General features: G+C 38.3%; 1 protein-coding gene across 1 annotated transcript; it reads left to right on the forward strand.

Moving 5' to 3' along the window:
• The first annotated feature begins 989 nt into the window (after window positions 1-989).
• On the forward strand, window positions 990-7681 carry LOC147454303 (amino acid permease 3-like). Its single transcript, XM_086516317.1, has 7 exons — window positions 990-1392; window positions 1737-1979; window positions 2783-2876; window positions 3083-3297; window positions 3842-3993; window positions 4078-4305; window positions 7185-7681. Exons 1-7 carry the CDS (start codon window positions 1281-1283, stop codon window positions 7611-7613), a joined length of 1473 nt encoding a protein of 490 aa, XP_086372443.1. The 5' UTR covers window positions 990-1280; the 3' UTR covers window positions 7614-7681.
• The last annotated feature ends 4231 nt before the right edge of the window (window positions 7682-11912 follow it).

Here is an 11912-nt window from a genome sequence, read left to right on the forward strand (position 1 = left end):
TAAGTGTCATTTCAACAGAGAATATTGCTATTAGTCATTATGATGTGGTCATCCAAAGTTTTATCCAAGTACAACTTTGAAGGCACACCATGTGAGTGTTCCTTGGAATAAATGGAGCCCATAAGTACTTATAGGCATATTTCAAGATGAAAGCTTGAAGGATACTGGCCTCTAAACGTTTACCAAGCATTCATGAAAAAGGGCTAGGATGACAAAGAAAAGAAGGTTGGATTTGAACCTTTGGAACCTACTTTACAAAAGCAAGTAAAAACTAAGGTGTGATAGTGGTCCTTGTTCCAGTTTGTTTTGTTGTTAAGGTGATAGTGGTCCTCCATATGGAAAGATAGGCTATAAAAGGTGCCAACAAAATTGTATGGGCTAATTAGTTTCTTTTTTTTTAAAATAGCAAAACTGACAATTGTGAGTGAATTATATTGAGCAGCCCATAAAATTACAAGGTTTTGTCATGCTCATGTTAAGCCATGACAACCTCCAGAGATCATAATTACATCGGCTATCAAGGCAACCACCCTTAGGAACTTGCCTCCACATTCTTGTATGGGCTAATTAGTTTCTTAAGCTAACCCTACTAGGAAGCATTTGTTAACATAAGAATGATATTAGCAATCTCTCTAGCAAGTCACAACATGTATCTTTGCTTGATGAATGCAAAACTATTTAAGGCCATGAATCGTGCACGTGGGGCAACAAAAGTCCACACAAGGGGAAGGAAGTGCGCACTCACATTGTTTGATTGAGCTTTCATTTTTTCCCCCTAGCTCAAGGGGAAGTGTCTAAATGGAACTAGGTTTTCTCTGAGGAGAATATTTATTAAAGAACATGAGGACTACGTGTCATTATAAAATTAGGTTTTATGCAGAGAGAGTGAGAATAACAATAAAGGGAGAAGATCTCACTTTTGGTAAGAATGGGATGGATGGTATGGGTCCCTTTGAAAAAGTAGGCTAGCTCTCATATAAGAGTACAAAGGGATAGAATGTAGTGAACATTGGAGCAAGTTTTCTTCTCTCTTTTGTAAGGAGGCCATGCTTAGACATGGCACCCTAATTATTGTGCGTCTTACTAGCCATTTTTTGGCTTTGTTTGAGGTGCATTGTGGCCAATGATCCTAAATAGTGAGCATTGGGTAGAGTAGTATTTTGAAAGCTAAGATTAAGATTAGCTAGGATAATTGATTGAGTTTGAAAAACTTGAAAGCTTTGGCACAAAGGCACAAGGTTTGTTTGAGTTCAGCTCTAGCTCACAGCGGGTTGGCGGGGATGGAGAAAAGCCTGTATATTCAGAATGGTGGAGGAGTAAGCTTGCCCATTTCAAGCCCAACTGGTAGCGATGGCAGCAATGTGGACGACGATGGGCGGCCGAGGAGAACAGGTAAGACGAGATAAGGGCTGGTTTTGAAATTTGGGTTGTGATGTGCAAACAGGTGCGTGTTGCGTCTCTCTCTCTCTCTCTCTCTCTCTCTCTCTCTCTCTCTCTCTCTCTCTCTCTCTCTCTCTCTCTCTCTCTCTCTCTCGCTCTGTGTCTCTGTGTCTGCGGGTGTGTTTTGGCGATGTGGGTTGTTGTTTGCAGATAAAAATGGACATGGGTTTCGACTCTCTCTCTCTCTCTCTCTCTCTCTCTCTCTCTCTCTCTCTCTCTCTCTCTCTCTCTCTCTCTCTCTCCTTTCTTGTGTCTGTGCAAGGAACCCTAATGGCGCTATGGTTTCACACGGGCAGGAACATTGTGGACCGCGTCCGCCCATATCGTGACGGCGGTGATCGGGTCGGGCGTGCTGTCGCTGGCATGGAGCATGGCCAAGCTTGGGTGGGTGGCGGGGCCGCTGGCGCTGCTCATCTTCGCCATCATCACCTATTTCACCTCTCTCATGCTGGCCGACTGCTATCGCTCGCCCTGCACGCATCCCTCCAGCCCCCCGAAACGCAACCGTACTTACATGGAGGCTGTCCAAGCTAATCTAGGTATGTTCTCTCTCTCTCTCTCTCTCTCTCTCTCTCTCTCTCTCTCTCTCTCTCATGTGCTGCCCTCATCTACAACAGTACAAGTGGCATGTGGGATTCGAACTCTTGACGTGTCGTTTGAACTAATACCAACTTGCATGGTCCCCGCCTTCTTCCAAAATTGTTGGAAAAGCATCTTTTAGCCTTAGAAGCATCTAATAACAAACGTTGGTATTTTCCATCATTGTGATAACTGTTTAATTGCCATAATAAAACGGGCCTGTTTTATGAAATGGGCGCTTGAATGTGTTTCAACTTACAATGATGTCTTTTGAGAATTAATGGTGCCTGTTAGGAGCAAGAGGAAACGAGTAAGTTTATGAAAAAAATAGCTAAAAATTCTTACACAACAAGCATTGGAAATGATTATATGGATATAGGTGCTTGTTGATGTGTCTGAAATTTGACAGCACAAGATAGTAAATTCCGGTCAGGTTTTGATAGTAGATGTGTGAGCCCACATTTGCTGTCCCGCGACCCTTGGCCTTGATGGACCATTAGTTGTAGTGCCAACGTTTTGTAAAATTTCAATTTTTTCGTGGTCTTCTATGGCATTTAACTTCATTTTGAAAATCGAAGCTCTAAGTCCTTTGAAGTTCCCATTATGAAGCATATCATTCTCTTATTCAAGGATCTAAAACCGTCATAAGTAGAGGTGCTAAGGAGATTAACATTTCTTGTTAGGGATGCCATGGGAACTAATATTCTACTTGCTTTGCATCTGTTGTATCTTCGTGGCTTGACGCTTTTCAAATGCTTCTCAGGTCCATTGCAAACCAAGTTGTGTATGCTTTCCCAATACACCAATCTTCTTGGCATCACGGTTGGTTATACAATAACGGCATCCATCAGCATGGTGTAAGTCCTTTGGATCATATGTATGCAAGTGATTGTGAATGTACGTGTATAAGTGTGTTCATAGGCTTGTGTTAAGAGTGACAATTTACATGCTAGGTCTTAGTTATGGCATTGCCAAGAGAATTAAAATATGTTGGAATGATGGATTGTAGTGTTTTGATCAGTCTTTTCTTCACACATAAGTCTTTTCTTTTACATATGTGCAGGGCCATTAAACGATCCAATTGCTTCCATGAGCATGGGCATGCATCACCGTGTTTTGCTTCAACGTACACTTACATGAAATTTTTTGCCATTGTGGAGATCTTTCTTTCTCAGATTCCCAATTTTAGCAAATTGTGGTGGCTTTCAATTCTTGCAGCAACAATGTCGTTTTCATACTCTTTTATTGGGATTGGATTGGGGATAGGCAAAGCCTCTGGTAACTCTCTCCCTTGGTTGCCTACATATTTCCCATGAGTTTGCTTTTTTTTGTTTGTGGTAATGCAAGTTTGCATGTAATAGAAATAGTAATACATGTGTGATGGAGAGATCTACATGCACGCGCGCACACACACACACACAAAAACATAAATCAGAGAAAGAGAACCTTATTATGGCAAACTTGGCTACGATCATGTACAAAGGATACTTATGTGCGTACATATATGTGCAGTCTAAATATCTACTCCATGTGCATGCTGTCAAATACGTCTAGTTTATCCTCATGGACCAAGCACTTACAAGAAAGACAAAATGTTCATCTAGTTTATCCAGATGGACCAAGAACCTACAAAAAAGACAAAACATTATTTTTTTTTTCAATTTTGAGTATAATTATTATAGATTTCATAATAAGACATTATAAATTTGTCATTAAGCGAGAATAACCCTCTTAAGCATGGCTAGACCTAATACAACTCATATTTAATGTACAACACGAGTGTATCATAAAAGCCAAATTGAAATATTGAAGTGGCATGTAGAAAATGGACATTCACATGGCACAATTGGTGGATCTATCTATTCCAAAGGTGAATTCTTCACACAAGATACAAATAATATTTGGGTGGTACTGCAAGCCTTGGGAAACATTGCCTTTGCATATTCTTATACTGCTCTACTTATTGAAATTCAGGTACTTCATTTGTTTCACGAGTTGTTTCATTTAATATTATTTTGTTACCTTCATGCTATATACATAAGTTATCGGTCTTTATAGGACACCTTAAAATCTCCTCCGGAGGAAAGTCAAGTGATGAAGAAGGCCAATTTGATAGGAATATCTACAACTACCATCTTCTATTTGTTATGTGGTTGCATTGGTTATGCTGCATTTGGGGACGATTCCCCAGGAAACCTTCTAACAGGATTTGGATTTTATGAACCATATTGGCTTGTTGGCATTGCAAATGCCTTTGTGACCATTCATCTCGTAGGAGCATATCAGGTAAATTGTTCTTCAATGTTTTTTCAAAAAGGCTTTGCTTAATTTTATTTTTTTACTTTGTGATGTAGTTGTATTTTATCTATAATGTTGCATTTCCATGCATTCTTTTGAACTTTATTCTTTGTATTGTAAATATATTGTTAAATAAGGGTTTTTTTAGTTTTGACTTGTGAACAGAAACATTGAACTACCTCATTCCTTATCTTCCATCAAAAGAATATTGTCACGCTTATTGCCATAGGAACAAAAAAAAAAAAAAGACTGTGTGTGTGTAAGAGAGAGAGAGAGAGAGAGAGAGAGAGAGAGAGAGAGAGAGAGAGAGATTCAAACACATGCTATGGACACAAGCTAACCATGATGCAATAAAGTTCATATGTTCTTCTAAAAGTACTCAAACAGATGCAATGTAGTAAATAATCATAGAGCAAACATTAGACCCATTTGCCAACGGTATTTACAACTTTTGTGTAGTTTTTAAAGAAACATTCTAGGACTTGCCAATTTAGTCGAAGAATAGATAAGATAATGCATCATTGTATGCATTAGTAGCATATTTATCGAGTAAAGTATACTATTAAAATGAACTACCTATTGACCCTTTTGGCTAACTATCAATGCTATTACTGATACCATGTGGAAGACCTAGCTAGATTTTTAAGGTCTCTTGGGATAGTTTCCTGCGAAGTTAAAGCTTCCTCTTCTTCTTCTTCTTCTTCTATCTCAAGGAGAAAACATTGTATATCAAATCTCAAACTCTCATTATAATTGAGTATAAATAATAAGGACTAATCACAATCATCCTTTGATGCCTAACATTCATTCACAACTTAACAACATTTAATTGCTTTGCTTGCCCTTTTTGTGGATTGATGATCAAGGAGGGTTGAGTTCCACCTTTTCCCCTCTTGCAAGTAGTGTTACCCTTTAGAGCATTGAATTGCTTATTTAGAGTCTGTTGTACTTTGTTGTGATTCTAGAACAGATTGTATTTAAAGACATACGCACATGGAAATGGTAAATTATTGTTTGATTTCCGAGTTTCACACAATGTTTTAACTACCATCATAACAAAATGGAGTGAAAGCGTTCGGTTGGGATTTTATTTTTGGCACGGTTTTCTTTATGCATTTATGTAGGAGACTTTTCCAATTTTCATATTGATTTATATACTAGGTTTTGTTTATTAGCCACCAATGCAATATTATCTTCATTTTAAAAATAGGTATATATTTAAGCCAACAAAGTTGTGCTCCCTTCGTACAAACTTAGATGAAATTGGCCATAGGATGTAATACTATTGTGCCCAAAAAAAAAGTAAAGTCTTGGATAGCTTATGAAAGCCCAAATAAAAATGATAAAATATTGTGCTCTTTAAATAATATAAAGAGCCCCAAAAATGACCTTTTACTTTTCAAAAATCTTCATATTAGGCTTGTAGAGCGTTGTTAGAGTGAGATTTGGGGAGAAGGGTATATTAAGTAATGTTTGGATAAAAAGTATTTAAATGTTTTTTTTTCAACCTAAATGTGTTTGATTTTAAGTGGAAAATTTTACCACCAAAAAAGTTGCTTGTTGAAGGGCAACAATAGAATTAAGCTAATCTCTGCAAGCAAGAAACTCACTAAACATTCTTTATTTGATTTACATGGGACTTGTTAGTATTATTAAGTTTAAGCTTTTCAATGATTAGTTAAGGCATTTTCTTTCAAATAATAAAGCGTATTATATTGGGTTGCTAAAACAAGCTGTATAGGAGAAGGGAGATAGGCATACCAACGATAACAATTTTAATTTTTTTATTTAAAAAACCATCATTGTTGTCTTATAAGATTCACAATTCTACACATAATTTTAGCACTTGGGCTATGAAAATCCTACCATGCTCTAAGGTGAAATTGCATGTGTGGCATTGTTGGGTTTCATGTTGAAGTCAAATTTCTTTACAAAATAGTTGTTATTAAGTCCCGTGGTCATACTTTCTCTTTGATTAGGAACTTTTAACACAAATTTATGTAATCTAATTGAAAGTGATGTCAAAGTAGTGTAGCTTTTGTCGTACTTATTCAACATTTTAATGAAACTGTTCATTAGGAAAGGAGAATTGAATAAACTAAATGACAATGATAAAATTGTTAATTTTAATGAAGCTGTTCATTAGGAAACGATTGAATAAACTAAATGACAATGATGAAACTGTCCATTAGGAATGGAGAATTGAATAAACTAAATGACAATAATGTCAAAGTTGTATAGCAGCTCTAACATATTTTATATAGAATTTGTGCATTATGAAAGCAAAACTGACATCAAATTGATTTCCTTCTTTTGACTTTAAATATAATCATTACTAAGCTTATTCTTCTAAATCAATAAAAATTTGACATTGAAGTGTTTTTTAATCTTGTGATGTAATATGCAATAGCTAGATCATAGTGGATGTCTATTTCATAGTCTTATAAAGATCTTGTATATCTCAATATTTTTCTTCTTTCTAAACCTTTCATATGCATCCTTTTCTTAAACGAATGTTACATGTCCACACATTTCCCATGTAGATAACTTGTAATCCTTTGACCCTCAAGGCTTGGTCTGAGCTCGAGGATTGGTGTATATTTCTGTTCTTAATACTATCCACTCACAATTGTGAGTTTTGCAAAAAAATAAAATAAAAACAAAATGAATGTTATATGTGAGTAGTTCAAAGATTACATGCAAGATTGTCAAATTCAAATTATATCGTGGAAGGTAGAATGTTTCTTGATCTAACGAAATTTAAATCAACTTCCAAATATTCTTCAATCTCTTCATCATTATGTTCTACCTCTACCCCTCTAGATGAAAATCTCTTCTCTTCTAATGAGATTTTGATCTCATTTTAGGTATTTTGCCAACCAATATATGCTTTTATTGAGGAATGGGCATTAGATTCCTACCCCAAAAGTCAAATGGTCCATCGAAACTACAAATTTTCCATTCCATTTTGTAAAGCAATCTACCATGCTAATATTTTTAGGCTAGTTTGGAGGACTTCTTATGTGATCATGGTCACTTTGATTGCCACGATTCTTCCATTTTTCAACGATATATTGGGGCTCATTGGTGCTTCAGCATTTTGGCCTTTGACTGTTTACTTTCCCATTCAAATGTACATTGCGCGTCTGAAGATTCACCGGTGGACAACAAGGTGGATGCTACTTCAAGCACTTAGTTTTTCTTGTCTTCTCATATCAATTGCTGGTCTTGTAGGATCCATACATAGTGTGATCAAAGATCTAAAAGCTTATAAGCCTTTTCATGAGAACCATTGAAGAAGCCTTCAAGCCCACTAAAATGTATCAATATTTTCTCTTGTTTATAAAGAAAGTTTTTCTCCAAAGCGTGAGTGTATCATGATCAATCTTGCAAGCCTTATTCCACGAAACAATTGAAAAGAATACTCCTAGGCTTCCAAACGCCTCTTTCAGAAAATTCCTTTTAATTTTAGTTGAAAAGTCATTTCTAGGGGTAAATTGCAAAGAAAGTAATATACCATTGAGATGGGAAAAAAAAAGTACCAATATTTAGTTTTGATATTATACTTTTTCAATGCAATTAAATTATGAAGGGTGATCAAAGTCTATGCATATATTTCAAGCAAGTAAACAATAAAGCTTGTTAACATAGACCAAAAACTTGTTTACATTTGGGGTTGCACTTCAAATAATTTTACCGTATACCGTCTTTGAAAGCTTATCCAGATGGTTGATAAGTTTTCCCATATTGATCACTAGCCCATGAAACTCAGTCGATGGGGCCTATCTACTTATATTGATTGGCATCCTTCTACAAAAGCTCACTCTCAAAATTTCATGGTATTATCGATTTTCAAGATTTTCACTCCTCAAAAAATAATAGCATTCCATAACATTTGAGTAGAGTAGAAAAACAAGGAGCTTTCAACCAATCACCTTGTGTGTTAGTAGTAGCTTTCCATCTCCTTTGCAAATAGAGTCAAAAAGCAAGGAACCAATCACAATTGTGTTGTTATCAAGCCTTTTATATGTGAGATTATGCTCTCATTTTCCTTGTGTATTTTCATTGGAACTTTTTCGTTTGTGCTAGAAAGCTATGGGTAGGTAGCAAGGATAGCACAACAAAGTGCTAACCGTGTAAGCACTTACCAAGCCTGTATAAAAGCCTCTCTTGGTAATACACTCCTTACAAAACTCATTGAGTGGGAAGAGGTAATTACCTATAGCACGTACGTTCAAGAGGTAATTTTGAAATCTCTTTACACACATTTCACCATGAATTAAATGGTCCCTCTTTCTTCATAAAATTGTACCCTTTTTTCAAAATTCTAATTTTTTAATCCCACTTGTAAATGTAATTTTGTTACTCTTTAAAATTATAAGAACTGCTCTTGATGAAGTAACATGCTAGACTTACACATTTTGAGGTGGACCCTCGGGATTGAATGCAAAGGTGATACCACTGTCACTACCATATCTGCATCACACATGCGTCTCCTCCTTAGTCATACAAAATGACGAGCGAGTTCTTTCGAGCAACAAAAAAAATGAGCGAATCTCTCAATATAGTTATTTGCGAATTAGAGAGATTTTCAAAATTTATAGATCATCTATCGTAATAGCATCCAACCTCATCACAACACCGCCCGGTCCCACCGCCCGCTCTTGAAGGCAAGGTGCCCACGTAGTAGTCCAACTCAGTAGTGGCACTGGAAGGCTTTGCACATTGGGAGCTGCGGCAAGCTTCATCAGGTTACCGTTGTTGTGACATCTTTTCCATGTCCAAATTGTACAATCTCCTTTCACTTTGATAAACTAAAAGTGAGAGCATCTACCCTTTATTCCCTCTATTTGGGATTCTTTTCGTTGCTCTCAAGGGACACGGTGGTAAGGAGATGAGAGAGATAATAGGATGTGTGTATGGCACCACAGAGAGAGGGAGGCAGGAAAATCGGAGGAGATTATAGCTACATCATCTCATTCTCTTTCCATCTCGTCTGTGTGTGTGCAGGCCAGGCTGCGGGTCCACCAACACCATCTCGGAATGGCTTGTTTGCAGGACAGGGCTGCGGCTGCACCCAGAATGCCTCTCTCTTCCTCTTGCTTGTGTGCACGCGAGGCCTCGGGTGGAGCAGAATGATGGACCTGCACAAGGCGCTAATGACAACAGGCATTGCAAGAGGAATGGTGAAGGGAGAGAAAGAGACATCCACCTGCTCCACTATCATGTGCACCTCCGCCTGCTCCACATGCTATCCTCTGCCTGCTTCACATGTCGTGTGCTTGTCGTCATCTGCTGCCTCCCTCACACGACACCTGGTGTTGGACACTTCTTCTATTTCCCCTTCGAAAAGGAATTTCTAGATAGCGTGCTAAACCAGTCCGCACCGGTCCGGAATGGTTTTGACATGTTTCCTAAGTGTAGAGACAATGTTGGGGGCATGGCCCGTCATCATCAACCACAGCCATAGACCACACTGCATAGCCAACAACCCACGCTAAACTGAGGAGCAGTAAGAATGCGTGCTCTCTCAGGACTGACCTACAATCACGTATTGATTACTATAGCCTTGAGCAAACCCTTCCTTTTGATGTCACCTCCCTATCTGATACAATCACATAACCTGATAAGCCCTTTGGAGTCTACTCTCCTCTCCTCTGGCCTTGGCCTGTGGCCACCACCATGGGTTGGCAACATATTGATTCCATGGCGATTTCTTTAGTCCCCTACTAGCGAGCCACAGAGAGAGAGAGAGAGAGAGAGAGAGAGAGAGAGAGAGTAGTAGAAGCCAAGATTCTAATCACCTTTCCATTGCACTCTGTCTAGCTCCCTCTCTTTGACCCTCTACTCTGAAAGGTTGTGAGACATATGCTCCTATTCTGTCCCAGCTCCTTTATTGGTGATGAGCATGATGATCGCGCTAGTGACCCTGACTCCATGGAAGCTATCTTTCACTATATGGCACCCCTGCCATGCGTAACCCAAGCATGAGCTCCATCTCACCATTTCCAACCCAAGAACATGCATTCTTCTTCCACCCTTTTCACTAGCATTCTGTTCTTTGACGACCTCAATTTCGGGTCTCTAGTTTTGGGTAGTGATTGGCATCAACGTTGGATCAGTGTTCATTGTGCTCATCCTTTTCTTTCTGTCACAATAGCTCAGCTCCTAAAGAAAATCTACGAAACTAGAAAAAACCCTGGTGTCCAAGGAGATCAATGTTAATCATGTGAGGAACCCCAACCCTCCACAAAGAGGCCTCGACCATCCCTCAAATGGTGCACCAATTAATGCCGACAATTTTGACAGAGATAAAAAAGCAAAGGTTTATGCTATTTAAATTCGTGAAAAGGATGACAGAGATTGGATACCAGAGTAAACCATGCAAGTTGGGCTATAGAGTGCATAATGATGTAGAGGCACCACAGCTCCTAAAAAAGGATTGACTCTAGCAAACTAGTCTACATCCCTATTTTCATCAATATATTTTGCAGGGTGTTGCTCATATTTGCTCAAAAAAATGGTCTTTGCTCGTTTTTCTTTGCCCCCTCCTATGCTACCTCATATGCCTAAAGCAACATAATCAAATGAGCATTATATGACCACAATGCCAACATCACATAAGTTGACAACAATGAGATTGTTGTCTCCCAATTGTAGTTCTTCCTATAGATTCAGCGTTATACATATCTAAACGCATATGGAATTAAAACATGACGAGAAAGTGAGAAAAGTTGGACATAGTTTCCCCTAAAAAGTGAGAAATCTCAACCAAATATTGGCATAAACAATGCTCATAAAAAAAGTGATCATTGTGCCCAAATCATAACGAGAAACACCTCTCTCAAAAGAGCACAATCAGTGAAAACTATATAAACCGCATAATCATATACCCACAGTAAATGCTACACGGTCTTGTAATAGTTTCCAAAAGGGAGCAAATCGCAAGCCAATCTATGACTATAAAAATCTCAAATACTCACTATTAAAAACCATAGGAATTTATACGTGAAACTTATATATGTGAGCAAGACTCTACTTGTAAGTTGATGCCAACTCTACGCCTTAATTGGATCCTAGATCCACCAAAAATCCCCACCTATAACATCATAGAAAAATTCTCCCATCCTCTAGCACTCACTACCTTTGAGTTAGAATGCTTGGCCAATCCATAGGTGTTGATGTCCAAAAGTCTTCTCGCGAGTCCGATCCTTCATCTCCAAGCAAGATGCATGATTGAAAAAAATGCAAGCTGTTTGAATGCCGTAAGAGAATTCAACACAATCAATGAATGCAGCTCACTCATCCACACCAAAAAATACATCAATCTGCACTCCTTGAGTGTACTATGATGCATGTGGGTGCTGCTACATGAGAATGTGTGTGTGTGTGTGTGTGTGTGCGTGCGCGCACACCATTTTCGAGCTCATGTGTGATAGCAACTGTGATGTCAAAACTATAGTGCATGTCAGAGTCAAGGTGGGTGTCAAAGTTGATGTCAAAATCATGCGGCAATGTTGTACCTCCACCATAGAGCAGAGATTTCATCGTGATGCCACAAAGAAATCCATTTCAAACACAACATGATCTATAAC

Source organism: Adiantum capillus-veneris, chromosome 7, assembly GCF_014529385.1.
Source record: "Adiantum capillus-veneris isolate H3 chromosome 7, ASM1452938v2, whole genome shotgun sequence".
Lineage (NCBI taxonomy): Eukaryota > Viridiplantae > Streptophyta > Polypodiopsida > Polypodiales > Pteridaceae > Adiantum > Adiantum capillus-veneris.